The following is a 26,883-nucleotide window of genomic DNA, read 5'->3' on the forward strand; positions in this document are numbered from 1 at the left end:
TATATATATACAGTATAGTTGTTTTGCCAAACTCAAATACATTAAATGTGCCATATCAAAGAATTTTTCAAATAGTAATAGTGAAGAAAATCTATTAATTCCAGTACAAGAGAATGRAGTGTGCTGTTTAAAAACAAAGTTATCTGATGTGAGAACAGAAAAGCGATACAATCGTTGAAAGTCACCCTGTAGRTAATTAAAGACTGCATGTTCGGCGCTCGAAAAAACACTCCGCCGCTGAAGCTTCTGCTCAAACTACGACGAGACGCTTGAACATCGATCAGTAATTTGTTTATAGGGTCCTACTGACAAAAAAAAATCACTACATGAAAGGACAACGGTTTCTGTAGSTACGAAAACCTCACTTTGTCCACAAGAATGACCTCTATGCAGTAGACTCTCCAGTCAGATTTTCTAACCTCCAGATTGGCGAGGATTTTGAGCCACACACGCGAATCATATTTCGGTTTGAGAAGTGCATTTTGGAAGGAATGTGCAATAGCTGAGGAATCTGGACTCACGTGTTCATGTTATTTATTTTTTTACACATATATTTTGTATATGTAGATTTCGTAAGTCTGATACAATCCCGAATCATCCCACTCTGATCGATGAACAGCCGTCACTTTACTTTAACTTCTCGTTTCTTTTCTTGACAAAACTATTTTTGGTCATTTGCACTTGTAGTAGAGGTATAAATATAAATAAATTCCTATATATACATAGTATATACGATGTAGAAAAGCAAAACAAATTAGTTTCTAGAACTATTTAAAAACCGTATTTAACGTTTTTAGTGTTGCTTGAATGTCTGATCATACGTTGTGAATGCTGCTAGTATCTATAGATTTATTTGTACTGTAAATAGAGATGAATTAAAATTAAAGATGAAGAGAATAAGGGTATAGAAATAAACATATCAATGGAGGCGGTGGTTATCTAGGCTGTACTTGTATACATATGTAATTCCTGGACAGAGCTAGCTTTCTGTTTTAATAGAAAACTAAATATCTTGATGCAATATTATTACAACTGCGGGCAAATCCTTCATCCTTCTATTTTTTTTTCTTTTTCACTGCTCTCTTCATCGTTCATTATCCCAAATCTGAAGAGAAGCAACTTCAAGGTAACACAATGTGAATTTCTTTTAGGTATTTGAAGACCTGGCAGGAGCTGCCAACATGTTTAAATATGAGAATTTTTGATATATTTGATAAATGCTGCTTGGGAAAAAAAAACAACTACCTTTGACATATTTGATGCTTAACAAGAAGCTATTTCTAGTTTTCAAAGATTTTGCAGTGCCAAATCGGTAGGATTTATATTTACTTTTTCATAATCATGCTTGTCATAGACATGGGAGTTGCTCGCAGCAGTTTTTAAAAGAGCGCAGTTATTTTAGGGATATCTACAGCATCGCCTGCATCATCTGAGCCTTTAAAATTTATCCATGAAAAGCAGATATTTGAYGTTTATTGGAGATGTTTATTGAAAAGGAATTTATTTATTGAAAATATAAATGTTTTATAATTGCTGTTTGCATGGTACTGTGTGGCAATATTTGTTTTAGTGGTTTCTATAGTGCCGACTTACATGTTCAACGTGCAGCGTGGTGGGGGGAAAGGTGGCCAGTCGCTCTCATGGCCGAACCTTGAAAACAAGTTTGTTTTTTTTTGCAAAAAAAAAAACCAATGTATTAAAAAAAAAGAAAGAAGTCAACAGAAAATGAGTTCACTTTTACTTGTTCTATTTAAAACTTTCTCGAGTACTTTTATGTAACGTCATAAAAAATTTGTTTGTGAATAGATGAGCCTTTGGAAGGGTCATTTCACTTTTGTAAATATATATATTACTAAAGTCAGAAACACTGTAACATACTGTTGTTGTCTTTTGTTGTACACTGTTCTAGCACTGTGGACATAGTCTTGGAGTTTTTGTAAGATCACGTGCAATATTGTTCCCACCTCATTTTCTTTTCTCATATTYATATTTATATAAAACTGAAGGTGTCAGCAGTCCCTGACTTAATTTCAGCTTTTGTCAACAGGTCYTTTTTATTAACCATAAAGATCCAAAGTGTTGAATCTAAATGTGGCTGAGACAGTGCTCCCTATGGGACAGTCTGCAGCAGTCTGTTTAACAGCAACCTGYTCTGTAGACGGTCTCACAGCGGCCTCTGGTGGCACAAGCGTGTATTACAGCCTGTTTTTGCTGTCTGACAAGCTCCAATTAACATTCATCTCACCCAAACTTCCTTTTGAATTCATTTGCTTTCCTAGACACTTTATCATGCATAACTTACTTTCCCCCATTTGTTCTGTCGAATTTATTTTAAAAGAAAAATTGTTGCATTTTAATGTGCTTGTTCACCCAATCTGTGAGGTGAGCTCTCCCAGAATCCCCACCGCCACCCTCCTCATCACATCTGCCTCGACCCCCTTGATCTATCCCCCACCCTCATCCCTGCCACCAAAATATCCACCCCGGCTCTATATTTTAAATGTGACTGCAGTACAATTCTGAAAAATGATCAAAGAATATAAAACTTGCGCTTCCAATTCTGGCACAGACTCTGCTTGCACAACAAAGAGACAGTCCACTTAAGGAACCAGCACATCCCCACCCTCCCTGCCTACCCACCACCCAACTGATCCATGATTTAGATCAGACCTGTCACCTGCACAACTGTAGCATGAAGAAGAACCTGCCGGTGATCATCACTCAGTCTCCATCCTTAACTGGATATTAAGGGCTCTGAACACATCTGTTACCGGGTTGAGGAGGCCGTCCTGCTGAGAGGAACAGAAAACTGATCTCTGGTTATTGCAGAGAAGGCACACTGTCTGCAGCTCAGATTTATACCCTTTGGTGGATCACAGACAGGTGGAAAAACGATGATCACACTTTTCACACAGTTCATCATTTTGGGAGTCAGATGAGAAAAAAAAAAAAAAAACTCAAGTGGCTGTCAAAAGCTGTCCAAGCAGAGTCCCAGTCCAGGTTTTGTTGTGTTACTCAGTGCATGCATGCAACCCTGAACGTGTGCTGAAAATATATTGAGTGTTTGTGATATATAAATATTCTGTTTCTATCAGTCTGAAACTTTTTTTCTTTCTTTCTAGTAGTATTTTATTTCACCTTCTGTTAGGACTGGCCTATTGTATCCCAAACTACTATAGAAGATTCTATTTTTTAATGCTCGATCTATTAAAGTCCTCTTATTGTGTCAGTTATATACAAATAATTACCAAAGTTTATTTCAGTTAGGTGTTGGGGGTGGGTGGGTGCTCCAGTGAGTTAAATTCAAACGAGAATAAAAAATTATATATGTTGACTCATCTATGAAAATGTGTAGCAATCCACAAAAAACTTTCTATTTCTATTTTAACTATGAATGGTGGATGTCAAATATAATTTGAATATAAGCTGTTTCAAAGGTGTTTGCTGCCAAACCTGAACTGTAGATTGACCACCTTTCTGTGGTTGCAGTTAAACCTATATTTAATTTGCCAAAAGCTTTCGTTTTATGGCCAAACGACCTGTGAAGAAATAGTTGGGACATTTTGGGAAAGGTGCTTTCTTGGTGCAAAATTAGCACACAAGCTGGAAACAGGAACACAGAACTGAGCTGGCCACCTTACAGAACTTAAAGGGGCAATGTCATGTAAAATCAACTTTTTTTGAGTTTTATATCATGTTATAATGTTATACTGTCATAAAAAACATGCACAAAGCCTTGCTTTGACTCATTCATGCATGTTTGAGAAATCCTGCAGTGACTTTAGGCAGCCACGCTGAGGAGCAAAACGACAGGTGGGGACTAGAAACGCCCCTGGGACGTGTCTTTAAGCCAAACTTCCTCATCACGGAGCACACCTCCCCACCTCCTGCCCATGACTCCTGCAGGCTCTCGGGTGAAAAACCGAAAGTGAAACTTAACCTGTCTTCTGAGATCCTAACAATAGTTCTCACTCAGTGAAGCTCTTTTCAGATTAAAAATACATTTGAGGAAATGTATTTTCAGATGCCAAGTAAACTGCATCATAGCATACCCCCCCCACCCATGGGCAAACGGAAGCAAGGAAGTTCTTAAAGAGACAGAAGCCAATTTCAAGGCATTTGGAAGAGGAAGTGATGAGAAGATAAGTTTATTTTCTATTTAAACATAAAAACAGCATTTTAATAACATCTAAAGGTGACATAGATACTTTATTATGATATAGTATTTAAATGTATGCCTGAGAAACACATAATATTGGCCCTTTAAGATTATTTCACTTCTATTCAAATAAATGAGGCATCGGTCTTCTCCAGATTCTGTTTTTAATCTTTGTGCTATAGGCCAAGTTTTAAGATACTTTAAATATTTTAACTACAACATGCATGTTTCCCATAATGTCCCTTAAAATACTTGAAGCTTTCAGTGATATTTGAATTTGAAAAGATCCAGATCTGCCAAGATTGGATTTAATTCACTGGAATTGTTGAAAATATTTTGTATGGATGCTTGGAAAACTGATGTAGATGATAATAATCAACACACACACTTGTGTTAAAATTCTCTAGAAGAAAAAAATGTTTGTTAATTCTGAACTGTTCATGACTTTTCCTTAACACTGTACCCAGTCTTCTGGTAAAGCTGTAGTGTTTTCCTTTCAGTTCTGTGGGAGTGTGGATGTGTGTACACGTGCACTTGTAACTGCTGGGGGCGGGGGTGGTTTTGGGCAAGGGTGGGAAGGGGCAACATGTAAATAAATCAAAATACAGCTAGTGTGGAGGTGTTTATTTTCTGTGTTAGTGTAAGTTAAATATTCTAAAATAAAAAAAGACCTATTATCTATTGTGTGATCCATGGTACATTTAAAAAAACAAAAAAGTAAAATAGTTCTATCCAACATTTCAAATGCTTATCTCTATGGCTTCTGGTGATACCCGTTCCATTTTATAGATCTGTCAGCACAAAATGCAATAAACCAATATCATTTTATTACAGCAAGTGTGTCTGGAGTTTTTAATCATGTTTTATTTGGACAATGCTAACAATGTACAAATGAAACAACACCGTTCAAAACTATAAAATGCTTAACAGACAACAAATGGAAAACCAAAAGGTACTTCATAATCCCACTGTTTAACTGGTTTGTAAAAAGACAGTAAAATTCTGCAGGCAAATATTTGAAAAAAAAAAAAAAGACCATTATGTGGGTTTGAGTAAATTTTCCAATTATACAAACAAATTAGGGGGGAAAAAATAAAAACCTTTACAAAAAGGCTCTACGGTCCACAGATACAAAGCTGGTAAATCAGTTACAGAGACAGGGATGTGGTGTCTACTTGTAACAGGAGAGCAGAACCACACAATTTCATTACAGCTCATCAGTAGTGGCGAGGATACATGGGCATGGGCGGGGCCTGGCCCATGCTGGGTGCTGGTCTGGGGGGTGGCTGCTGAGTGGACCCTGGGCCCACTAAATTATTGAAGGACGGTCCACTTTGAATGAGTGTGTCCAAAGCTTTCTGGACACTAGGGTTGTCGAGATTGATGCACGAGGCTGCCACGGGGGGTCTCTGGGCAGCTGACGCTCCGGGCATGCGGCCTGGTGGGGAGCTGTAGCTCTGGGATGAGGCTGGAGGAGGACCAGGTGGGCGGGAGGGATTCTGCGAAGGACCAGTGGAGCTGTAGGGGTGTGGCTGGGGGGCACCAGCAGAAGGAATTCCACCGCTGTTTCCTGGTGACGGCCCCGAGCCGCTGTTAAACAGACTGAGGATTTTAGCTTGAAGCTCCTGCTGATGATTCGGGTTAGCTGGAGCACTTGAACTGGCTGACAGATGACTCGATGAAGCGGGAGGGCGAGACGGTGGAGGAAGTCCTGCAGCCGATGGTGGGACATCGTGATGCGCTCCTGCAGAAGGTCCAATGCTAACTGGAGCTACAGAAGAACACATTGTTACAGTTTGCTGAGCGGTAACTCTGCAACYTACAGATGAACAATTCTAGATATGCACCAATTATAGAGGGATATTTAAGGTGTAACATTCACCAAAAGCTTGTTAGATATACTTTAGTGCACACATATTGTTTCATGCAAACCTGCACTTTAATGAAATGGTTACCTGCAAGAGGTTCTGCTGAGCCTCGAACAAGGCGGGCTCTTTTGTCTTGTAGGTATGCAATGAGACGGTCCAGTTCCTCAGGGGTTAAAAACCTAACCAGCAACCACACACAGTGAAAATTTATTGTTTAAAGAATGGAAAATCTATTTTTTAACTAGACTAAATAATTTTTTAACCATCTAAAGACAAGTGTAATACCTGTTTTCAGAGAGCAGAGTGATGGAAGTGAGCACTGAAGTGGGATGGCTCTCTCTGTCGGCCTCTCGGAGTAACACGTCATCTGCCATCTTGGCAGCCTTCCTGGCAATCTCTTCACGTTCTTTTTCACGATTTTCGACTTTGTAGGTGTCGTAGTTGTGGGCAACCAGCATCATGGCATCTTGCATAGGCATGTTGCGATGCTCTATGACAATAATTACATGGAGAAGCAAGAGTGTAATTGAACATAGACAAGGTCGAAACCTTTTACAACAAACTCAGCAAACAGGCGTGCATTGTTGTGCTGGCCTACCTTGAGGGGTGCCAAACAGGATGTTCACGGTGCAGGAACGGTGCACCTGGTGCTGCTGGGTAATGATGATGGCAAAAGGAGTGCGGGCTCTGCCTACATCCTCAAGAGCCTGAGTAAGGGACACCTCTGTGTTGAGGAAAATCAGATCCACCACCATTCCCAAATCCCGGACTTTCCGCCCGACTGTTTCCGCGTACTCCCGACAGTTGGTTTGGAAGTGAAAGCACAAGCGCACACACACGAAAACAGAAGCAATATGAAATAAAAACATGTCATGACTTGAGTATTAACCGTGACGCTTGATCTGAAATGAGAGGTGTTTCCCATAAAGATCAAAAACTGAACTTACTTTTGAACCTTGTTGACAACAATCACAGAGCAGTCAACAGGACGGTCGGTGTCATAGCGCCGCTGGAGTTCCTCAAAGTACTGTCGATACAGTTCATTACGACGACGCTCCTCAGGTCGAGCTCGATCATCTAATGTTTGCCGAGAATAAAGGTGATAATCGGCTTTTTGCGTCAGTTTCATTTCATTTAGAGTACTTTTCACTTAGCTGTAAAATCGTCAGGTTTGTTATGATTTCGGTTTATAGATATTGTAGTTGCACTTTTAATATCAAATGTAAATAGGAGCAAGTACTAGGGTTGGGCAATATTGGCAAAAAAAAATCACGATTAATTGTGGTATTTAGCCAATAACGATTAATTTGACGATTAAACCCCATGGAGTCCCTGGAAACCTTTATGTCCTAGTCACATGATTAATGTAGTGGGAAATATTTGCTCTTCATAAAAATCTGTTCCAAATTGTGTCAAAATTACAGACTTCAAGCTACACATCAAATTTTAAATTCTGTTGATAGATAAATAAATTACAGAACTTTTTTTAATGTTGGTCATATCTGAAGCAGAGAGGAGCACAGAGCAGACTGACCTGGTGACATTAATCGTATTAATCGTCAAGTGCCAAAAAATAATCGATTGTTTTTCTGACGATTAATTGCACACGATACGATTATGCCCAACCCTAGCAAGTACTTATCTGGAAACTTATGCACTTTGTAAAGGAAAGCAAAACAAAATTTCAGTTATACTAAAAGATAAAACAAAAAAGTAAAAAAATCTAATAAAGGGAAAACAGTTTCCTTTACAACAAATAAGAAAAGACAGAATTGCGGTGTGCATTACCAGGGTTCCTACAGTTCAAAGCAAGTTAAATTTAAGACTTTTTAAGACTTTAATGCCAACTGAAATTAAATTTAAGACCAATTTCATAATAAACACAAATGACAAAAAAAAAATCAAACTTTAGCAGAAACTCATAAATCAAAGTATTTTTGGTTGAAGTATTCAAATATTGCTAACAGACCAATTGTTTTTATCCATATCTAACTGATCTTTTGTCAAATATAGCAAAAACATTCTTAGCAGTCAGTGTAATGACCCAAAATTTGGAGTTTTAGGACCCACAGTGGGGTCTTAACCCCAATTTGCTATAGATGAAACCTTAAGTGCATGTGACATCAAAATTTGTAATAACAGTTAATGCATTTTTGATATGACACCATTATTAACATATTACAAAACGAGTTTCACATTGGCCTTTTTTTGGATTGATGAATTCAATGCCTTTTAAGACTTTTTAAGGATCTGCATGAACCCTGATTACCTGGCTCACGGCGTCCATTCCAGGGATCTAAAAAGGGTTCCCTGAAGGGTTCTTCCTTCCTCCTGTAATACTCCTCAGCAGCACTGCCACCGCGGTAATACCGATCATACTCCTCTCTGTGGTAATGAAAAAAATAAAATAAAATTAGATCAGATAACAGATATGAATGTAAYGCAGGAACTTATGATTTGCAACTGATGGGTTAAATATTAATCACCTGTACGCAGGATCCCGCGGAGGGCCCCTAATATCCTTGTCTCTGCTCCCTGACCGATAACGATAATCAGGGTCTCGAGAATGGCTTTCTGGTCTGGGCTCTCTACCAGGATCTCTGCCCAGATCCCTACCAGGATCTCTGCCCAGATCTCTACCAGGGTCTCTTCCAAGATCTCTACCAGGGTCTCTTGCATCACGGCTGTCCCGGGGTTCACGTCCATTACGAGGCTCACGTCCATCACGTGAATAAACAGGTGAGCGTGACCGAGGACGGGGCGGGGCCCTGAGAAAAAACATAATCCATTAGTGCAAGAACAGTTAAGAAAGTACAGGGAGTAAGAGAATAAGCTTAAACTAGATACTTTAATTAAATGAACTTGAACTTGTGTAAAGTCAGATCTAAAAAACCCAAGTGGGAAAGCTGCTAAAGCAGCATGTTCAAAGAGAAAGTACTGGTAGTTTACTTTGTAGGTTCAACTCTACAGCATTACGGTATTTTTTTAAAATGAATAACTGTTTAGCATTTATTGTGGTTTATTTTCTTATATAAAAAATCTATGAGAAAAAAACATTTTATTAGTGTTTCTTTTTTAATAATGTCCCCTTTTTTTAATCAGAAAAAAAAAAGTTTGGGCAAAAACTGTGGGTAAACATCCCCTTAACTATTTTTGCTGTGGGAAACAAGAAAATATATACATATAAAGTGAAAAAAGTAATGAGTTTTATTGTTTTATATCCGTGTTCTGCAACATGAAGACTCCTTTCATTACCATTGCAAATTTTCTGGTCCAACTTATTGAGGTTCACCATTTTGCCCTCTACAGAAACTCCCTTAGATTAACGAGGGAAGCCTCAGCTGTTTGATGAGAAAAACTTTCCATTTAAAAAGAATGAGTAAATTAGAGGTTATACTTCTTTTCCCCCTTTCTGAATATCCTGGAGATAAAGGCGTAAAAAAAAATTGTGACCTTAACAATTAGTCCTCGACAAACAACTTACAATACGCAATCAAATTGTTAAATTGAAAAATAAAATATTTCAATATTCTCCCCCCATATCCCCCCAACACATACACCCACTCACCCACCCTCCGCAACGCCAATATACACACACATTTAGTTCTGACTCAGAATTGTTTACAGGTGTTCAGTGTGAGACGTTTTAAGTGCCGCCACAATCAAGGGTCAACCTTTCATCAAAAATAAGTTCCCATAACTGAATCACGTTCACGCGCAAGCGAATCATACATTATTCCACCGATTAATAAATGATGGGTCTCTTTTAAGTGAAAAATGACAAAGTCACTGCAAATATTACAATGAAAAGAAATTTAGCAACAACTTAAAAAAAGTGTTTAAATACCGGTAAATGAAAACAAAAATATAAAATAAAATAAAATTAAATAAACCACCACCAATGGGTTTGTCTGTTTACATTTCATGTAGACTTTCTATTATTGGAAACCATTGTTTGGCTTTAAAACAGGTGTCTTTCAGAGTTAAGTGATTACAGTAAATATAAAACACAAACACATAAAACCAGAATGTAGAACATGAATCTGCATAAGGCAAAGTAGGCGAGACTAAAATAAATTTTCCCGGAAATAGTTTTTCTTATTTTTGCCAGAAAAAAAATGTATGGAAACCACACAAAGGATATTTAAGACAAAGACACTATTACACCGATATGTCTCTCCTCTTTATTTCAACACATCAGGAAATGTTAACCTTGTGTGAAATGTTGACCGTTCAATAAAGCATTGAAAATCATTTAGGTGGGCCAGCTTCCAAACTGCGGGGTTTGACCATTAGAGAAAACGGCAGATGATGAAAAAATTTAAATGAGCTTTTTTTACCGACAGCTCAAAGGCGATGGTAGTTCTTCACACCCTTTTTGCGTGACTTTACCTTCGTGGAGGGCTCTGCTGGGATTGAGGTTTAGCTTGCCGTCGTTCCACTGCCATATTTACATCTGAAAATAAATCAATCCAAACGTTGAACACAACAGTGACATGTAGATCAGCTCATGATGTTCACGCAGAATGAGAGGCCGTGCCACTTTCACGATCCAAATAAAATTGAGCACCACCGTCGCAATTTGAAAATTCTTTTGCCATTGATCAACGCCTGGCAAGTCGAGTCGCCAAATTGAGTCGCCAAATCTATGGAGCGAATTAGAGAAAGAAGCAAAATAATTTTTTACTCTGTCAAAATTTGCTCCAAATTGTCTTGAACATGGTAAGAAGAATTGGGTAGAAATAAGAAAAATCCCAAGTTGTCAGTGATGTAAGTGAATCCAAAAGATGACCAAAATCAAAGAAAAATGATTTAAAGACATAAAAGTATTAATATATTTCTCTGCATAGAGTTGGATGGTTTTTGTAAGATTTTTTTAATTAAAAAACCTCACGTTTGTGCTTCATATTATTTTTCAATTTTGTAAAAGTGTGACATCAAAGAACCAATAAGAACAAATGCAACACATTTGAAACACACTTGATGTGAACTTTGATTGGCCCCAGCTTTCTCGGTTACAAGATACTTTTTTTTGCACAGTTCAGCAGTTATGTCCAAGTCCAATACGTCCCACTCTATTTACTACCAGCAAGTTGGTTATTTTAACAAGTCAAAGAACGTCAGACATTATCGTTTCCTATTAGTTAAAAAAATAATGAATTCTATTTTTTTCTGGTGCATTTTCATACCATCATTATCAAGATATGAATGATTCTGAATCTAATGAAATATTTCAAAATTTCTTTTATTTTTTTTACATGAGTTGCCTGACCAAGATGTGAAATGTCAACTTTTGCATTGAAAGTCAGTGTTAGGAAGTACTTCAGCTTCCATGAAGTTGAAGGATAAAAATGTTTTTGACAAGAATCATATGCAACTATGTGTAAGTTGTTCACAGAGATCCACCCCGAGGACAGAAAAAAACGCCAGTGGTAGCTAGAACCTCAAAAAGGAAAAGCAAAATAAAACCTCTACCGTAGCTTTAACAAAAAGGTTTTGCATCCTCATTCAAGTGTTGAAAACCATGTCTATGTTTTGCACTTTGGAGCCTGGTTATAAAATGATTTTACAGCCATCCCATGGTAACACAGAAGAAAGCGGGTAAGATGGTTCTAACATGTGATGCACACATGTGATCGATAGAGTTTGTCATTGACTGTTCTTTGACCCCATTGTTTAAAACGGGATTTAATTAAGATAACATCAATGTCACATCTGTTTTTTAAAAAAAAACTAGGGGAAGGTGTTGCATCTGGTCCTATTAATTTGTTAAAGCACACAAAAGTGTTCATCTTTAAAGGCCCTGATTACACAATGTTGCATTTAAGAAAAAACAGAAATTCTTAAGTTTCAGCCATTCGTATTCRCGACAAAAGCGGTCCATTTTTCTGACACCGAAGCATTTTGAATCCAGGTCTCAGAGTGGAGGTTTTAGGCAACGTCCAACAACGATGTGAAATTGAGTGCGAGCACTACAAATGACTGCAGACAGTTTTTTCTGCATTTGCACGAGTAAATGAACAGTAACAATGGCAGATAGCAGTGTTTTTGCGTTACGCAASATTTTCAATGAGTAGGAGGAACTCAACTTCATCCTCGGTCTAAATAAAAGTTGGATTCACAATTTTGGATGCAACTGCTTTTATGCCTGAGATTTAAGTGTCTGCGCGCAAGCATGTGCTGTTGAAAAACAAAAATGATAGAGCCAGGTAGTGATTTGGTTTGGAAGAAGAGAAACATGAGAACAATCATGTTTATCAGAAATTTTGCATTAAATTTTATTGATTTCATTGGTGACGCACCAAACAATTAGAATCCTCAATGACCATACAATCACACTTTTTGCATTTAAAGCTTACCTATCTTGTAACCTCTATACATTCGCCCTCTTTGAGCCGCTCTTGCAGCTTCAGCTTCTTCAATGCGCTCAAACTGAACAAATCCATACCCTCGCAACAGGGATACGCCTGGAAGAGGAATATTTTAAGGGCAAAACCTTTTAATACATTTAAATATCTCCCCATTTAAAAAAAATGCCCAAAATAAACATTCTCTCATTTCAATAAACAAAATGCGAGAATGTCTTTAAATTAACATCTATAATTTTAATTAATTCAGCGACAACCTCCAGGAGAAAAATCGTCATTAATTACCACCGGCCACTCAACACTTTTATGTTTACTAACCAATAATCTTCCCGTATGGGGCGAACAGGTCTTCCAAATCCTTGTGTGTCATGTCGGACGTTGGCAAATTTCCGACAAAAATTCTTCTCTCCAAATCTCTTGGATCGTTACTGTTGCAGGTGCGTGAGAATCGCACGGGAGAGGAACTGCGACTTCTTCTGCGAGACATGACTAGGTCCCAAGGTTTATCGTTTTCTTTCTCCGTGCACCTCAAATGCTTGAAAGGGTTTTATCTGCGTGCGAACGARTGTCGTTAAAGTGTCCTCAATCCTGAAACATGTCAGTGAGTAAAAGAAGAGATCAAATTCCTTCAAAATTCAAGAGTTAAGTGGAGGAAAGGTTGCAGGTCAAATTCACAGAAATGGTCAAACAAAGAAAATGCAAAAGATCGTGAAAAGAACAAACAACTACTTTTTGTTTATTTTGGATCAACAAATAATTTGAGCAGTTATAGCAAACGATCCATTTGTTAGTTGCAATTGATTGTTAAAAATGCGAACAAGGTAGTTTTGAATTATTATTCCAGTTCTTTAATAGGTCCATCTAAATTTAATAGTTAATTTAATTATGGTACTCAGTCTACGGCTGTGTCCAAAACGAGAGGCTGGGTCCTCCGAAGGCTGAATTCRTCGGCCGCTTACATCACAGCGACACAATGGAGGCTGTCCAAAACCGAAGACTCCTCCGATGCGGCCGACAAATGCGTCCTTCCTTTGCCCCGAACTGAAGGACGGGTCCGATGGAGCCTTCTTGGCCTACCATATCCCATAATGCATTTTGGCCTTACCAGAAGTTTTTTATGCTAGTAATGGCAGACGAAGCAAGATATAATGTCTTTTTAAAAAAAAAATATGGCAGCATAAAAATTTTAATTTTCAAGAGGCTGTGTTAAAATTTGTCATTTGTATAGATGTTTTTAAATATTATTTTTGTCAGAAAAAAAACCTGCGAAATAAACATGCACCCACGGCAGGCCCATTAGTTCTTTAAATACTACCTTTAAGTTAATTTTATTGTTTTGTGATATTAATAACACTAAAACAGTGGTTCCCAACCTTTTCAGCTTTTGACCCACAGAATACCAGCAGCAGAGACCTGAGCCCCCAGTTGTTGTCAGTTGATGAGCATTGTTTTCACGTCAAATAAACCAGAGCATAGTAACATTTATTACACTATTTTTTGTCAATTTTAAGTACACTAATTTTATTATTTTGTAAAAACAAAAAGGGAAAAAATGTTCTTATTTGCCTCTTTTGTGTGTGTAATTAATTCAAAAAAATATTTTCAGGACCCCACCTTGATGTTTCAGGGTCCAAACCCCAACTTTGGGAACCACTGCAATAATATGTTRATATTTTTCTATTTTTTTTTTTCCTGTTGAGCGTCGTCACGGTTCCTAGGCGACAAAACGTRCGCTGGGGTAAGGATGGGAGGCTAGACCGTRCAAATTCAGCCACCTTTTTCCCGTCTTCGTGGTCTACCAAGGACTCGGCCCACCTCGACCGGGTCCTTCGGAGGACCCGGCCTCCCGTTTTGGGCACAGACTACATTTCACTGACAAACATCACAGAAAAAAAAAAAGATATATCTCATGGAAATAAAAAAAAATGTCTGATTTAAATTGTAGACATGTTAAGGTATGGCAAAAATATTAAAYAGCCATGTGTTTATTCTAGTTCAAAATATAATCAAGTATGTATATTTAAAACACAAATAAATTGGAGATAATTATCCAAATAGAGTGCAGTGTGCATGATTAAACACTACTTGCCCATCACAAAATTTAATTTAATTTTAGTCAAGAACTCCACAAATTTCATTACGAAACTTAAGAGTCGTTAAACCTGTGACAATGTTGACTCTTTGGACCAGTTGTCTTTTATCTAAGCATAGAGATAACTCGACRGCACAAAATAAATGGCTTGTTTCAAAAGTCCTCTTCTCTTGAAATAACAGAGCCATCTTGAAAAAAAGGGGATTTATTGAAATGAAACAAAACAAGTGCAGTCCACTGAAAATGTCAAAAATTTTCTTTAAATAAAACCATGGTTCTTGTAGTCACCAAAGAAAATGTTTGTTTTCCATTGGTACTGATAGAGCTAATTAAAAAAATAATAATAATCTGTGAACATTTTCGGACAAAACCCATACAGCACAAACTTAAAAACCAAATTACACAAAAGTGAATGAAGAAACTAACATTATTTTTAGAGCAGAGCCTTTACATACCTCAAATTGMAAGTGGATGCTCTCAGTCCTTGCTTAGTTTTGATGGTCCAAAAGCCTAAAATCAGACCAAGAAATGCAAACATTAGAGGATATCAAACACTTGAAATGCTCTAAATTGYCTATGTTTTGCTTTTAAAGAAAAATAGAGTATCTGAATCTTTGTTATATGCAGCAACATCTTGTTTCTCACGAACTGATTCAAACATTACTCCCATTATGTGGATTTATAAGATCCTAGAATTCCGAAAATTATTTCATTATAAAATAGACAAATTTACAAACTGTTTTCTCACTGTATGTCTTATGAAAATCGATCATTACAAAACTAATCTAAAATAAATKTAACGTTCAGGAAATCTCACAACGCCTTATTAAAATCATCAATCAGAGAAGTTGCGATAAGAAAGAAATCGGCGGCAGCAGGCATTAGCACTTTGTTAGCTAACTAGCTTTGCAGTTGTCTCTATGTGTCCGGCCATTTTGGCTTCCATTTTAAGCGGCCTGTATATTTTCTGAAACAGATGCCGTACAATTTCCAAMAGTATAAGGAGATAAAACGGATTATGTATTATTTAACCCGAAACTSCCACATTTGARAAGTATGATTAATWCGGATGCATAGAKMCATTCCGTGAGCTTATTTTTACGTWTTGCGGTGTAGCCGCATGTAGCTAAGTTAGCAATAGCTTATTAGCTATTTCTATTTGTAAATGTCAACACCAAACTGCTTGTTTTACTTTTGTATGAGCAGTTACGTGTGCATATAGGAATCGCTGCAAGTATTGCTATTATTATAGATAAAGGACAGATTCCTACGTACCTTCGATGTGTATTTTATTTGTATTTTCAGTCGCCCAAGGCCACACGAAACGCTGCTGATTTCCTTGCTACCTCTTGCGTTTCGCATGCGCATGCGCAAAACCCTAAACAACTGTAATCGCTGCAGGAGGAGCTTCAGCTTCACACAAAATTGTACGGTCGAATCATCCGTCTGGACGCGCCGRCGTATGAATGAAGCACACCCAAAACAAGGAGGAAGTCCAGAAGGGAATGTGTTTGTGTTAGTTTTTAGAAATACCCGTGTAGAGTAGACAGACACGGGGTTTTTAATTAAGACACTTTAATTGGTGTTTAAACATAGAAATACATGTCATCATATAGTTTATTTCGACTACGTATTTGTGTCGTGTCACGGACTTCGTTTTACTTCCACGTATGAGACGCACCTCTACGTTTCCCTCCGGAAGTTTTGCGCTTTTCACACATTCTGACAGGTATTTTAGACCATACAATGTGAACATTTATACCGCTGACAGTAATACTACGGAAAACAACAGGTTTAAAGCCTGTATCTGAACTTCTTCATTTTAAGACTCGCGGCCTGTAAAAAAAAATAATAATAAATAAATAAGTGGGGGCACATGATGTCTAAGCTAAAACAGTGTTTAGAGTCCGGACTGCTCTTCCTTGAGTTTCTGGGAGACCGACTGTCCAACAACACTAAAGAAGAGATTCGAAACATCTACAACAATGAGTTTAGGAGCAGGTAGGCTCCCACGCAAACTGTATTTGTCACATGATGCTGTGTGGGATAATAATTGGTTTTAATACGTACCTGTTCACAGAGAAGGATCAAAACACCCCAACTTCGGCGGTGTCTTCTACGCTCTTATGAACATGTCCAACAAGATCAGTGTGAAAAATGGGAAATTCAAACGAAATTTTAAACCTCGGGTAAGTAAAGTAAAGTAAAAGTTTATTTATATAGCACCTTTCACAGACATAGAGGGTCACAAAGTGCTTTACAAAGGTGCAAAGTTATAYAGAAAGAGAAAACAATAAAACATCAGCAAAAACATAAAACATTAGCTAAGAAACATAACACACTGTAATTGTTAAAAGGCTTTATAAAAAAGGAAAGTTTTAAGTTGGAGTAAGATATTTCATATTATTTAAGGGGCAAACTTCATTTCTGTCAGAGCTGCTGAGATGAGTCTGGGAATGTTTTTTTTTTTTTTCTGCTGACTCAAAGAAAATCAAAWGAGGATGCATCCTGTTTTTGTTGCAGGCTGCAGTGTCCTCTGACCAGTCAAATGTTGTGGGGTCCTCTCAACAACACAGGAAGAGTGACAGAGGTCAGAAAACAGCAGAGTCGCATGAAACGTCCGCACCTCCAAAGCGCACCTCAAAGAAGGGAAAGGCCACACGAGTCATCAAGATGATGAAAAAGCACAGGTACGGTGWAGTCTGTTCTCAGTGAAATGCTGGATTGTCTTTCCCCATTAACAATATCCTTTTTCTTGTCAAACCTTTCTGCACTTGATTTATTCCTCTAAAAGTTAGACACAACAATTCACAGAATCAGCAGGGATACTCCAGATATCAACCTAGAACTTGTGGTGGCCAGTTTGAGGAAATAATTAATGCCAACACAGATGGAATCCCTGCAAGCTCCTTATYAGCAATCAGATGATAAATACTAAACAAATATCATGTATGTCTTTTGATTATTTTTGATCAACTTTCTCCAAATGTTAAGGCTGGGTTTGTGCAGAATTTTGAGCTCAGTGCCTTGAAAAAGTGTTAATACAAACTTCCAGCAACATCTTAGACTATTTAATTGAAACACCATGTTAAATTAGCGCTGGGCAAATAAATAAATAAATCAAAAATCAAAAACTGTATGTATCACGAAAGACATGATCAATATCAATAGAAAATGCATCCAGCAGACTGTTGATAATTTCAATGAACTCTGATCCAGAACTGCGCAGCATTCTAAGGGCTTTAGGCAGAGGAATGGCTTTAGCCACTCGACCTCTCACGGCCCAGCAAAGCAAGGTTGGTGGCATCAGCTAACTCACTTACATTTTGGTAAGCTAGCAACAACCTGTTGAGTAATGTGCAGCAGTTTCATGTTTTGTCACTGTGCCTTATAACTCCTTTAAAAATAAAAATAAAAAATAAAAACAACGTGGAGTAAAAGGAGAAAATGAGTGCAACAGCTCAAGTGAAAGTTGTGGATAAAAGAGGAAAAGTCACGTCACCTGTTTGGCAGGATAAATCAACCTTTTTTATCTTTGTCCTTATTTCACATAGGTAAAACAAAAAACTAATGAAACGCTCATATTGTGACACATTTTCAGCAACATTGCCCAGCCATATGCTAAATATTGTTATGTATGTAAAGAAATTTAAGTATTTGCCAATAAACGGCCAAAAAAAAATCACTGTAAGAAGCGGTTCTAAAACACGGTGGAACTTTGCAAAACTCAACCTAGCTRGTTTTAATATGTTCAGAGGATGGCTCATAAATAGGATTAACTGACCCACCAAGCAATAAAATGTCAATCTAGCCCTGCATTCTGTGTTATTTTGCCAATATTTGATATTAGATTGTAGAGAACCCCCTRACCTCACAGTAAGGCTGGCCCTGTGGTTGACCCTCTTCAACCTCCCCTGCTCTCTACAGGCCAACATGGTTCTCCTAAAGAAACTTTCTTCCCAAGTACAGCGTATAAACTAAACATTCTCCCTGTCTCTCCCTGAAAAGTATTCATAACAGCCCCAGTAGCATATAATGTGCCATCTGCCCCTTTTCTGTTTGYGCTAGCTTTCAAATGTGCCCAAGGGCACCCCTCATGCACATGCTAATAGTGATTTTTTTAATTTAAAAAAATAAAAATAAAAACTTTCCTTTAACATTTAAAGGTCTGTTTAATGTCTATTTCATATGCATAAATTGTTTTCTTTTTCTTTATTTTGTTCAACTCAAAATACGTTTGTATGACCATGTTCTGTTTAATTTTCTCACAAATATTAATGCTTTTATGGCTTGCATAATGAGAAGAGTCATTTAGTTAGTCTTTGATTTTTAAGTAAGCAAGTAAGTAAAATTTTATTTATAGCACGCCTTTCACTGAAATGGAATTCACAAGGTGCTGTACAATAGTCAATATAGAAAGAGTTGGTTGGCAGCAAGTGCTGTACAATAATCAAACACAAATAAAAAACAGTAATACTTGACAATTACWTTACAAAAASAGAAATACTTGACAATTACATTACAAATGGTGAAATTCAGGTCAAYACWTTCTCAAATTTTTGGAATAGTAGGGGGCATGGGATAACAATGAAGGAGAAAAAGTAATTAAGGTATATACAATAGATAGGCTTGCCTGTAACTRATTGGAGTCGATGGTCATGGCGTATAAGATGTAAATGAATCGATACCAGTCTGAAGTAAAATACGTGTTTTGCAGTCAAGGAAATTTAGGTTCAGGATTATGTTGTGGAYGGCAGGATACCTTCAGCTAAATGCTTGAGTGAATAGATGKGTTTTTAGTTGATTTTTAAAGRTGTCAGTGTTATCAAGGGAGCGCAGATGGGCCAGGAAAGCGTTCCAAAGTCTGGGAGCCATAGAGGAGAAAGCACGGTCTCCGCGGGTCTTGAGACGGGTAGGGGGGACGAAAATAGAAAATAGAAGGTTCTGATTTTGTGAATGCAAATTGCGTGTTGGATTGTAGTAGGAGATGAGGCTCGAGATGTAGTTGGGCTCCTGGCCATGTAGGGCTCTGAAGGTCAGAACTAGGATTTTGAATCCGAGTCTGAAGTGGACAGGAAGCCAGTGAAGCTCTGATAAGATGGGAGTAATGTGGGAGAGTTTCGAAGTGCGAGTTAGAAGTCTTGTTGCTGAATTTTGTACAAGTTGGAGACGATTAAGTTGTTTTTGATTCAGGCAGGTGAACAGACTATTGAAATAGTCTAGGCGGATCGAGACAAAGGCGTGGATTAGCATTTCTAGGTCAGAGGCAGACAGTATAGGGCAAAGTTTTGAAATGTTACGGAGCTGAAAGAAGCATGATGAAACCAGATTTTTAACATGTTTATCCAAGGGCAGATCTGAGTCTATGTTGACTCCTAGGTTTCCAATGTTTCGAATGTTCTTCGAATGTTTCGAATGTTCTGTTTAACTGTTGGACCCAAGGAGCCAAGCTGATCTTTTATCTCTGTGATTTTGTTTTCTGGTGCCAGAAACCAGTAATCATCATCGTAATCACCAGTAATTTTTATGTTAGACTAGTAGTCGTGTYACTTTATTTGACATTGAAATGTGTTATAGTTGTGCTGATATGAAACATATTTCTCCAAGGTTGTTCCCAGATGAAGCTGCTTCTGTTGTCTCCAGCCAAGCACAAACCCACCTGACAAAACACGCTCATATTTTGTCTTTTCTTATCTTTTCCCACTCTCTCTCCTCTCTGGGAGTTTTGTCTAGTCTGAGAAGTTTTCGGTTTTGCTTGCTGATCTTACGCTGAAAACATCTTGCAAGTTTTCAGCCTCTCTGCCAACGCTTAGCCAATTTTCACGAGAAGAAACATTTAAAAAATTTTCTTACCTTGGATTTTCCAAGAGTTCCTGTTTTKGGATTACTTTTGAGCCGCTGCCAGCTGACCCACCTTGCGGCGTACAACTCTTCATCAGAGCACTGCCTGATGAAAGATCRCTCCTGCCTGCCTCTCCTAGCGTGACCGGCCGCGTTTTACTCCATCCGTGTGAGCAGAGGTGATACGCAGTGTAGAGCTCCTGTCCACAGCTGGCCATCACAAAGTGGGCGTCAATCAACTCGGCTTTCGCTGTTGTTCCCCTCACCGTCTGTGTCAAACAAACACGGTAGGACAAGGAGTTATTTTCTGCTACCTGGCGTCAGCTGGCTGGCCCAAGGTCCACACCGCTGGCCTCACCTCGCGTCACTGAGTTAATTAAAAACTTAGTGGAACCCTGCTTAGTGTAAATTCTGCTKAACTGCTCACTTTCACTATCTTTTCCTCTCTCTCTCGAACTAACAGATTGATTGAGCACACACACACCCTCAAGCTTACTTTGTGTTCAAAATTTTTATTGAAGCTGAAATGACTGCTTGTTTAGAGATGAGYTGATAAATTGTTTATTAGTAAACTGTTGACTGTTAATTTTGAGCTAATTACTTGTCAAAAGAAAGCCTGTAATCCGTTCCTAATCAATTGCTTGCAATTTTTCTTTTAATCTGGTTAAAGAAACACACCGCTCACGTTGTAAACATAATTTTGAGTCCTGCCCATTAAGGTGATATCTTTAAGGTTTGTTCTCTCGTCACRATCCGGGTCAGAACTAGTGAAGCGGTACAACCTCTGTGTCCACCGTTGATAGAGCTATTTCTGAATAAACAAACAGGTTCCTCTACAAGATTATTATTCTCTGACAAATCATTACCCTGTTTAGTAGTTCTTCAAGTGGTATGTTCACCATATTTTCTTCATAACATTAAATTACTCCACATATTTACCTGTGATGAAGTGCACATGTACATATATTTAAGATTATCCACTTTATTTCACTTTTTGCATCTTTAGAGTTTGTAGTAGGTTAAACGTGATTCAAAATGCAAAGATACACACCCTGATCCTGATTCTGTTTGTCCCTCACAGCAAACAGATGTCAGCTGATAAGAAAGGAATTGTAATCACCTCCGACCCAGAACTGAGGGATGGAAAGGTTCAATTCACTGTGGATGTCCAGAAGGAGTCGTTCGTTGTGAAGTTCCACGTTGTCAACAAAGGACCAAACTACATCTACTTCACCAATTACACTGTTCTTGACCGAGTTCGCTGTTTCACTTTAGAGGCTGAAAGGAAAGTGACAAAAGCCAGTTCTCTTCTTCTCTGTCCTGGTGAGACAAGAAACTCTTATCATCTGCCTCTTTCAAGACTACACGTTTACAAAAACAGTCAAAGGTTATGTATTCATTCCTACTGTCTTTTTTCCCCCTCTCTCAGATGAGCACTATGATTTAGCTGTTCGTTGCAACCTTAATCAGTGCGGATATTTCCCTGCCACCATCTGCTTTGAGTTTTGTCTTGACCTGCCGAAGCCAGAGACGTTTTGCATTGTCAGGAAGATTGAAGCTACGGTCCAAACCTCGCTGGCGGCAGAGCTGGGGCCTGTAGCTCCCTATAGACCATTCCAGCGGACCAAACCCAAACCTCCTGCTACGAAAGTTGTGGAGGGAAAACCACCTCAAGAGTAAGCTATCATAAAACCTACATTACAGGAAAATGGAGTGCTCTTCTACAAAATAACAAATTAATGCATATCTCTTTTATAACCTTCAAATATTCCTTCTGTCAATTTCAGAGCAAAATGTCAGATGACGGTCATCGTGAAGCTCGGAGATTATAAGTGTCCTCAGTACCTGACAGAACTAACTAAACACAGAATGGAGGACGTCCAGTGCCTCTCTACAGCAGCCAAACAGAACCTTGCATCTGTGAAGTGAGATCCTTACCTAAATACAGTCAAACAATCCTGTTTTTCAGCGAAGAGTGAGTTATGGAATGGAGCTCCTGTTCGTGTTTGTCCTGTTCTTCCAGAAAGGTTCTGGAGTCTCCTTTGGAAATGAAGAACTACTCCCGCAGATTCCACCTCCTGCTGCACCTGGAGGAGATCCAGATGAAAGTGGACATCAGAAAGTACAACCTCCGCAATCAAACCATGACCCAAGATCAACGCAACAAAGAACTCCTCGTATTGAAAGTAAAAACATTCATATGTACATGTTTGTTTATTTGTAATCTTTTAGGTGATTCAAGATAGATTTTTTTGTTAGWTTTTGAGGTTTGTTTAAGCTTCTTTCTGTCATGTCTGCTGCTTTTAAGGCAGCTTAACCCAGTTGCTGTTGTACATTTTCAAGTTCAAGTTTATTTATATAGCGCCAAGTCACAACATACGTTGTCTCAGGGCACTGTACATAAAAAGAATAACCTAAAGAAGAAACCAGCAGGCTGCGTTGAATCATTTCATCACAGTCTCCCATCCTGAGCAAATAGTGGAGAGGAAAAACTCCCTGCTAATCAGGAAGAAACCTCCAGCATAACCAGGCTCAGGGCAGGCGGCCATCTGCCTCGACCGGCTGGTTGAGGGACAGGAAAGAGACACAGGCAAACACAGAAGAACTGGTCCAGGTGCATCTTCTTCTGGAAGAGACAAAGAAAAAACATGATAGAAAAAATTACAATAAACATGTAGACAAGAGAGACTAAAGACAACAGCAGATTGAAGAAATGTGCTCAGTTTGTGCTCCAGCAGTCCAAATCTGTAGCAGCAGAAATGAAGAACCATTCTGGAAACTTAAGTCTAACTATATGATTTATCAAAAAGGAAAGTCTTCAGTCTAATCTTAAAAGTAGACAAAGTGTCAGCCTCACGGACAGAAACTGGAAGTGTTTCCACAAGAGAGGAGCTTGATAACTGAAAGCTCTGCYTCCCATTCTACTTTTAGAAACTCCAGGAACCACAAGTAAACCTGCTGTCTGAGAGCGAAGTGCTCTGTTAGGAAAGTATGGAACAATAAGATGTTTAATATATGATGGAACTTGATTGTTAAGAGCTTTGTATGTTAGGAGTAATATTTTAAGTTCTATTCTGAATTTGACAGGGAGCCAGTGGAGAGAAGCTAAAACTGGAGAAATATGATCTCTCCTTCCAACTCTCATTAAAACTCTAGCAGCAGCATTTTGAATTAACTGAAGACTTCTTAAAGAGTTTTTGGATGCCCGGATAATAAAGAATTACAGTAATCCAGTCTAGACGTGATAAATGCATGAATCAGTTTTCCTGCATCATTTTTGGACAAAATGTTTCTAATTTTAGTGATATTACGCAGATGGAAGAAGGCGATCCTGGTAACATTTTTAATGTGGGGGTTAAAAGACATGTCCTGATCAAAAATAACACCAAGGTTCTTTACATTAGAACTGGAGGCCAGATTAATGCCATCCAGAGGAGGTGAAAGGCTACAAAGTTGATCCCTAAGATGTTCAGGTCCAAAAACTATAACCTCTGTCTTATCTGAGTTTAGAAGCAGAAAATTAAGAGTCATCCGTGTTTTTATGTCTGTAAGACATGCTTGTAGTTTAAGTAAGTGGTTGGATTCATCAGGTTTCATGGATAAATATCACTGAGTATCATCAGCGTAACAATGGAAATTTATCCCATGCTGATTAATAATTTTACCTAAAGGAAGCAGATACAAAGTAAAGAGGATTGGTYCAAGCGCTGAACCCTGAGGAACTCCATGACTAACTCTGATGTAAGAAGATTCATTATTAACATTAACAAACTGAAATCTATCAGTTAAATAAGACTCAAACTATTTTAGAGCTGTTCTTGTAATCCCAATATCAAGTTCAAGTCTATATAATAAAATATTGTGATCAATTGTATCAAATGCAGCACTGAGATCTAACAGGACAAGAATGGACACAAGTCCACTGTCTGAGGCCATGAGAATATCATTAGTAACTTTAACCAGTGCTGTTTCTGTGCTATGATGAGCTTGAAACCCTGACTGAAACTACTCATATAGATTATTTCTATCCAGATGTTCACGTAGCTGATTTTCAACTAATTTCTCAAGAATTTTTGAGATGAATGGAAGATTAGATATAGATYTGTAGTTGGCCAGAACTCCTGAATCAAGATCAGGTTTCTTAAGTAAAGGTTTAATTACAGTAAACTTAAAGCTCTGCGGCACATAACCATTTATTAAAGATAAATTAAGTGCATCTAAAATATAAATATTTATTAATGGAAATGCTAATTTGAACAGTCTGGTTGGGATAGGATCTAGCAGACATGATGGTTTGGATGAAACTATTATTTTAGATAAGTTAATTTTCATATCAAATACTGCATTTACCTTTACTCAAGCAACTAAACTGCATRTATAGAGATTTCTGGGTTATAAAGTGTAAGAAAGTATCTATTTTCATCAAACAGGTCCCTGGGGTTGCCGAAAATCGTCCCTCTGTACTGCGAGGAGATTGCCTGAGAGTGACTCGATCTAAAGATAAAACCCCACCCATCACGCTGTACACTGGATATGTTCACAAAGTAGAGCTGGACCAAGTGAAGCTGGGCTTCGCTCGAAAGTAAAAGCTAGACTTGAGTTGTTTGAGCGCCGGTAGCTCACAGCATTTCAGAACCTTACCCACACATTTCCCATGTGTCCTCATTTCAGGTTGTGGAGTGAATTTAACCCCAAAATGAAGTTCGACGTAGATTTTACCTTCAACAGGCTCACTGTGAAGCTGCAGCATCGAGCCGTGGACCTTGCAGAAAAACATCAGCTGAAGGAGGTCCTGTTTCCTTCTGGTGCTGCAGAACCCAGCATTTCCCTCCCAGAACTCTGGTCAGGATAAAAAAAAACAAACAAAGCAAACAATGATAAAGTTCTATATCTCATATGTCTTATTTTGTGCTTTAAAGTTTAAACAGTTTTCCATTAATGCAAGGAAAACGAAGCGCTAAGAACAAATATGTTTCTCTACATTATTATTTAGTATGTTTAATCGTCAGCTGGAGGAAAATACGGAGCAACGTAATGCCGTCTGTCACATCGTAGCAGGATCATCAAAACCTGCTCCTTACATTGTCTTTGGGCCTCCTGGAACTGGAAAGACCGTTACTTTGGTCGAAGCCATAACTCAGGTAATAAGTAATAGATTTCTGTGATTTTGTTCATCCTACGGATGAAGTAATCAGACTTGTTTGTTTAAAATAATAATAATTCCACCTGATTTTATGAGGATCATTATCTGTTAGGATTAATTCTAGTATTAGTCTTACTTTATGAGGTCTGAAACCATAGGGGAGAGATTTTATAAATGTACTTTGAAGAAAAATTGACTGAATCTAAAGTTACTTTTCCTGTCATTTGTCACTACGTGATTGTTTGAATTCATTAATGAGGTGTCAAGAAAAGATTTTTATGTATTGTAAAAGTGTGGTTCCAAAAAGAATACCGAATTTTCACTTATGTAACTATATACACTACTGATAGTCAATGACTATTAAAAAAAATCCCTAATTAAGTTTTGCCTCACAGGTCAGCAGGGAGGATGGATCAGCCCACATCCTCGCCTGCGCACCGTCAAACAGCGCAGCCGATTTGATGTGTGAGAGACTGGCGGAGTACATGAATTCCGATCAGCTTTACCGCATGTACGCCAGCTGCCGAGACCCAAACAGTGTCCCCCAAAGCCTCCTGGTGAGCCTGCACAATATATATTTTTTGTACAACTGTACTTTTTTTTATTATTTTTTGCACCGATGTTGTAAAATGTTTGCTGTGTCTTTCAGAAATACTGTAACTGGGACAAGAACCAAGGTTATTTTGTGTTTCCAGAGAAGGATGTTCTGCAGAAATACAAAGTTATTGTGACTACTCTGTTCACAGCTGGCAGGTAGGAGGTACTTTTGCGCTTTTATAGAAGTCTAGTCTGCACAGTTTGTTCACAGCTTTGACATTAGAAAAAATGTTTCGTGAGTCATGTTTTTAGTAATTGTATTGTTTTATAAAAGTCTTACTGGGTTAGAATCTTGTGTGTGGTTGTTTTTCTCTAGACTTGTGACATTAGGGATCCCCATCGGCCATTTTTCAAACGTGTTTGTTGATGAAGCAGGTCAAGCTGAAGAGCCACAGTGTATAATTGCTGTTGCAGGTAAATATTGAGTGTTTTAAGAGCAGATATTGAGTTTTGTTTTAAGAGCTTTCGTTTTATGAAAACATTCAGGCTATTTTTGCATGTTTTAAGGTCAAATAAAATTAAATACAGTATTAAAATAATCAGTTTTTATATTGGTTTTAAAGGTAAACCTTTCTATGAAACGTTCTAGTGGTTTGTTTCTCTGATTATAACTCTAATGACTTGTTTTTAGTATTTTGTTGTCCAAATCCTGAAGTGGGAGGAAAACAAACTTTAGTTTAGTTTTAGTTTAGTTTAGTTAGTTTATTCATCCGTCTGTCCGTTTTCTTTCTTAGTTTATTCATTTCATTTAAAAGAAAAAAAACACTGCTCAAAAAATAAAGGGAACACTACTGCTCAAAAAAATAAAGGGAACA

The 26,883-nt window shown here is 38.0% G+C and overlaps 2 protein-coding genes across 3 annotated transcripts in view; one reads left to right on the forward strand and one right to left on the reverse strand.

The window, feature by feature from the left end:
• Positions 1-4,997: 4,997 nt before the first annotated feature.
• Positions 4,998-15,846, reverse strand: ncoa5 (nuclear receptor coactivator 5). Of its 2 annotated transcripts, XM_014008641.1 has the most exons (12): positions 15,763-15,846; positions 14,943-14,997; positions 12,714-12,983; positions 12,387-12,494; positions 10,420-10,483; positions 8,514-8,795; positions 8,297-8,412; positions 6,975-7,104; positions 6,626-6,828; positions 6,313-6,517; positions 6,115-6,206; positions 4,998-5,930 (listed from the first exon to the last, which is right to left on the reverse strand). In XM_014008641.1, exons 3-12 carry the CDS (start codon positions 12,880-12,882, stop codon positions 5,377-5,379), a joined length of 1,923 nt encoding a protein of 640 aa, XP_013864095.1. In that variant the 5' UTR covers positions 12,883-12,983; positions 14,943-14,997; positions 15,763-15,846; the 3' UTR covers positions 4,998-5,376. The 2 variants fall into 2 exon arrangements, with proteins under 2 accessions (XP_013864095.1, XP_013864096.1); XM_014008642.1 differs by lacking the exons at positions 12,387-12,494; positions 12,714-12,983.
• Positions 15,847-16,038: 192 nt separating this feature from the next.
• mov10a (Mov10 RNA helicase a) overlaps positions 16,039-26,883 on the forward strand; it is a 16,891-nt gene continuing 6,046 nt past the window's right edge. Inside the window, exons 1-13 of the mRNA XM_014008640.1 lie at positions 16,039-16,488; positions 16,568-16,676; positions 17,011-17,177; positions 21,410-21,651; positions 21,758-22,004; positions 22,116-22,253; positions 22,352-22,514; positions 24,759-24,910; positions 25,000-25,170; positions 25,322-25,469; positions 25,867-26,028; positions 26,121-26,224; positions 26,385-26,482. Coding sequence (XP_013864094.1) covers positions 16,364-16,488; positions 16,568-16,676; positions 17,011-17,177; positions 21,410-21,651; positions 21,758-22,004; positions 22,116-22,253; positions 22,352-22,514; positions 24,759-24,910; positions 25,000-25,170; positions 25,322-25,469; positions 25,867-26,028; positions 26,121-26,224; positions 26,385-26,482 — 2,026 coding nt within the window. The 5' untranslated portion in view covers positions 16,039-16,363. The remainder of the gene's footprint in view (positions 16,489-16,567; positions 16,677-17,010; positions 17,178-21,409; positions 21,652-21,757; positions 22,005-22,115; positions 22,254-22,351; positions 22,515-24,758; positions 24,911-24,999; positions 25,171-25,321; positions 25,470-25,866; positions 26,029-26,120; positions 26,225-26,384; positions 26,483-26,883) is intronic.

This window comes from Austrofundulus limnaeus, unplaced genomic scaffold (genome assembly GCF_001266775.1).
Source record: "Austrofundulus limnaeus strain Quisiro unplaced genomic scaffold, Austrofundulus_limnaeus-1.0 Scaffold51, whole genome shotgun sequence".
NCBI lineage: Eukaryota > Metazoa > Chordata > Actinopteri > Cyprinodontiformes > Rivulidae > Austrofundulus > Austrofundulus limnaeus.

Coding starts and splice junctions, on each gene's coding strand:
- ncoa5 (XM_014008641.1), bottom strand. CDS start 12,882: ATGTCTCGCAGAAGAAGTCGCAGTTCCTCTCCCGTGCGATTCTCACGC. Junction 8,413..8,513: donor CCGCGGGATCCTGCGTACAG/GTGATTAATATT, acceptor TCATTACCACAG/AGAGGAGTATGATCGGTATT. Junction 7,105..8,296: donor GAATGGACGCCGTGAGCCAG/GTAATCAGGGTT, acceptor GGCAAACATTAG/ATGATCGAGCTCGACCTGAG.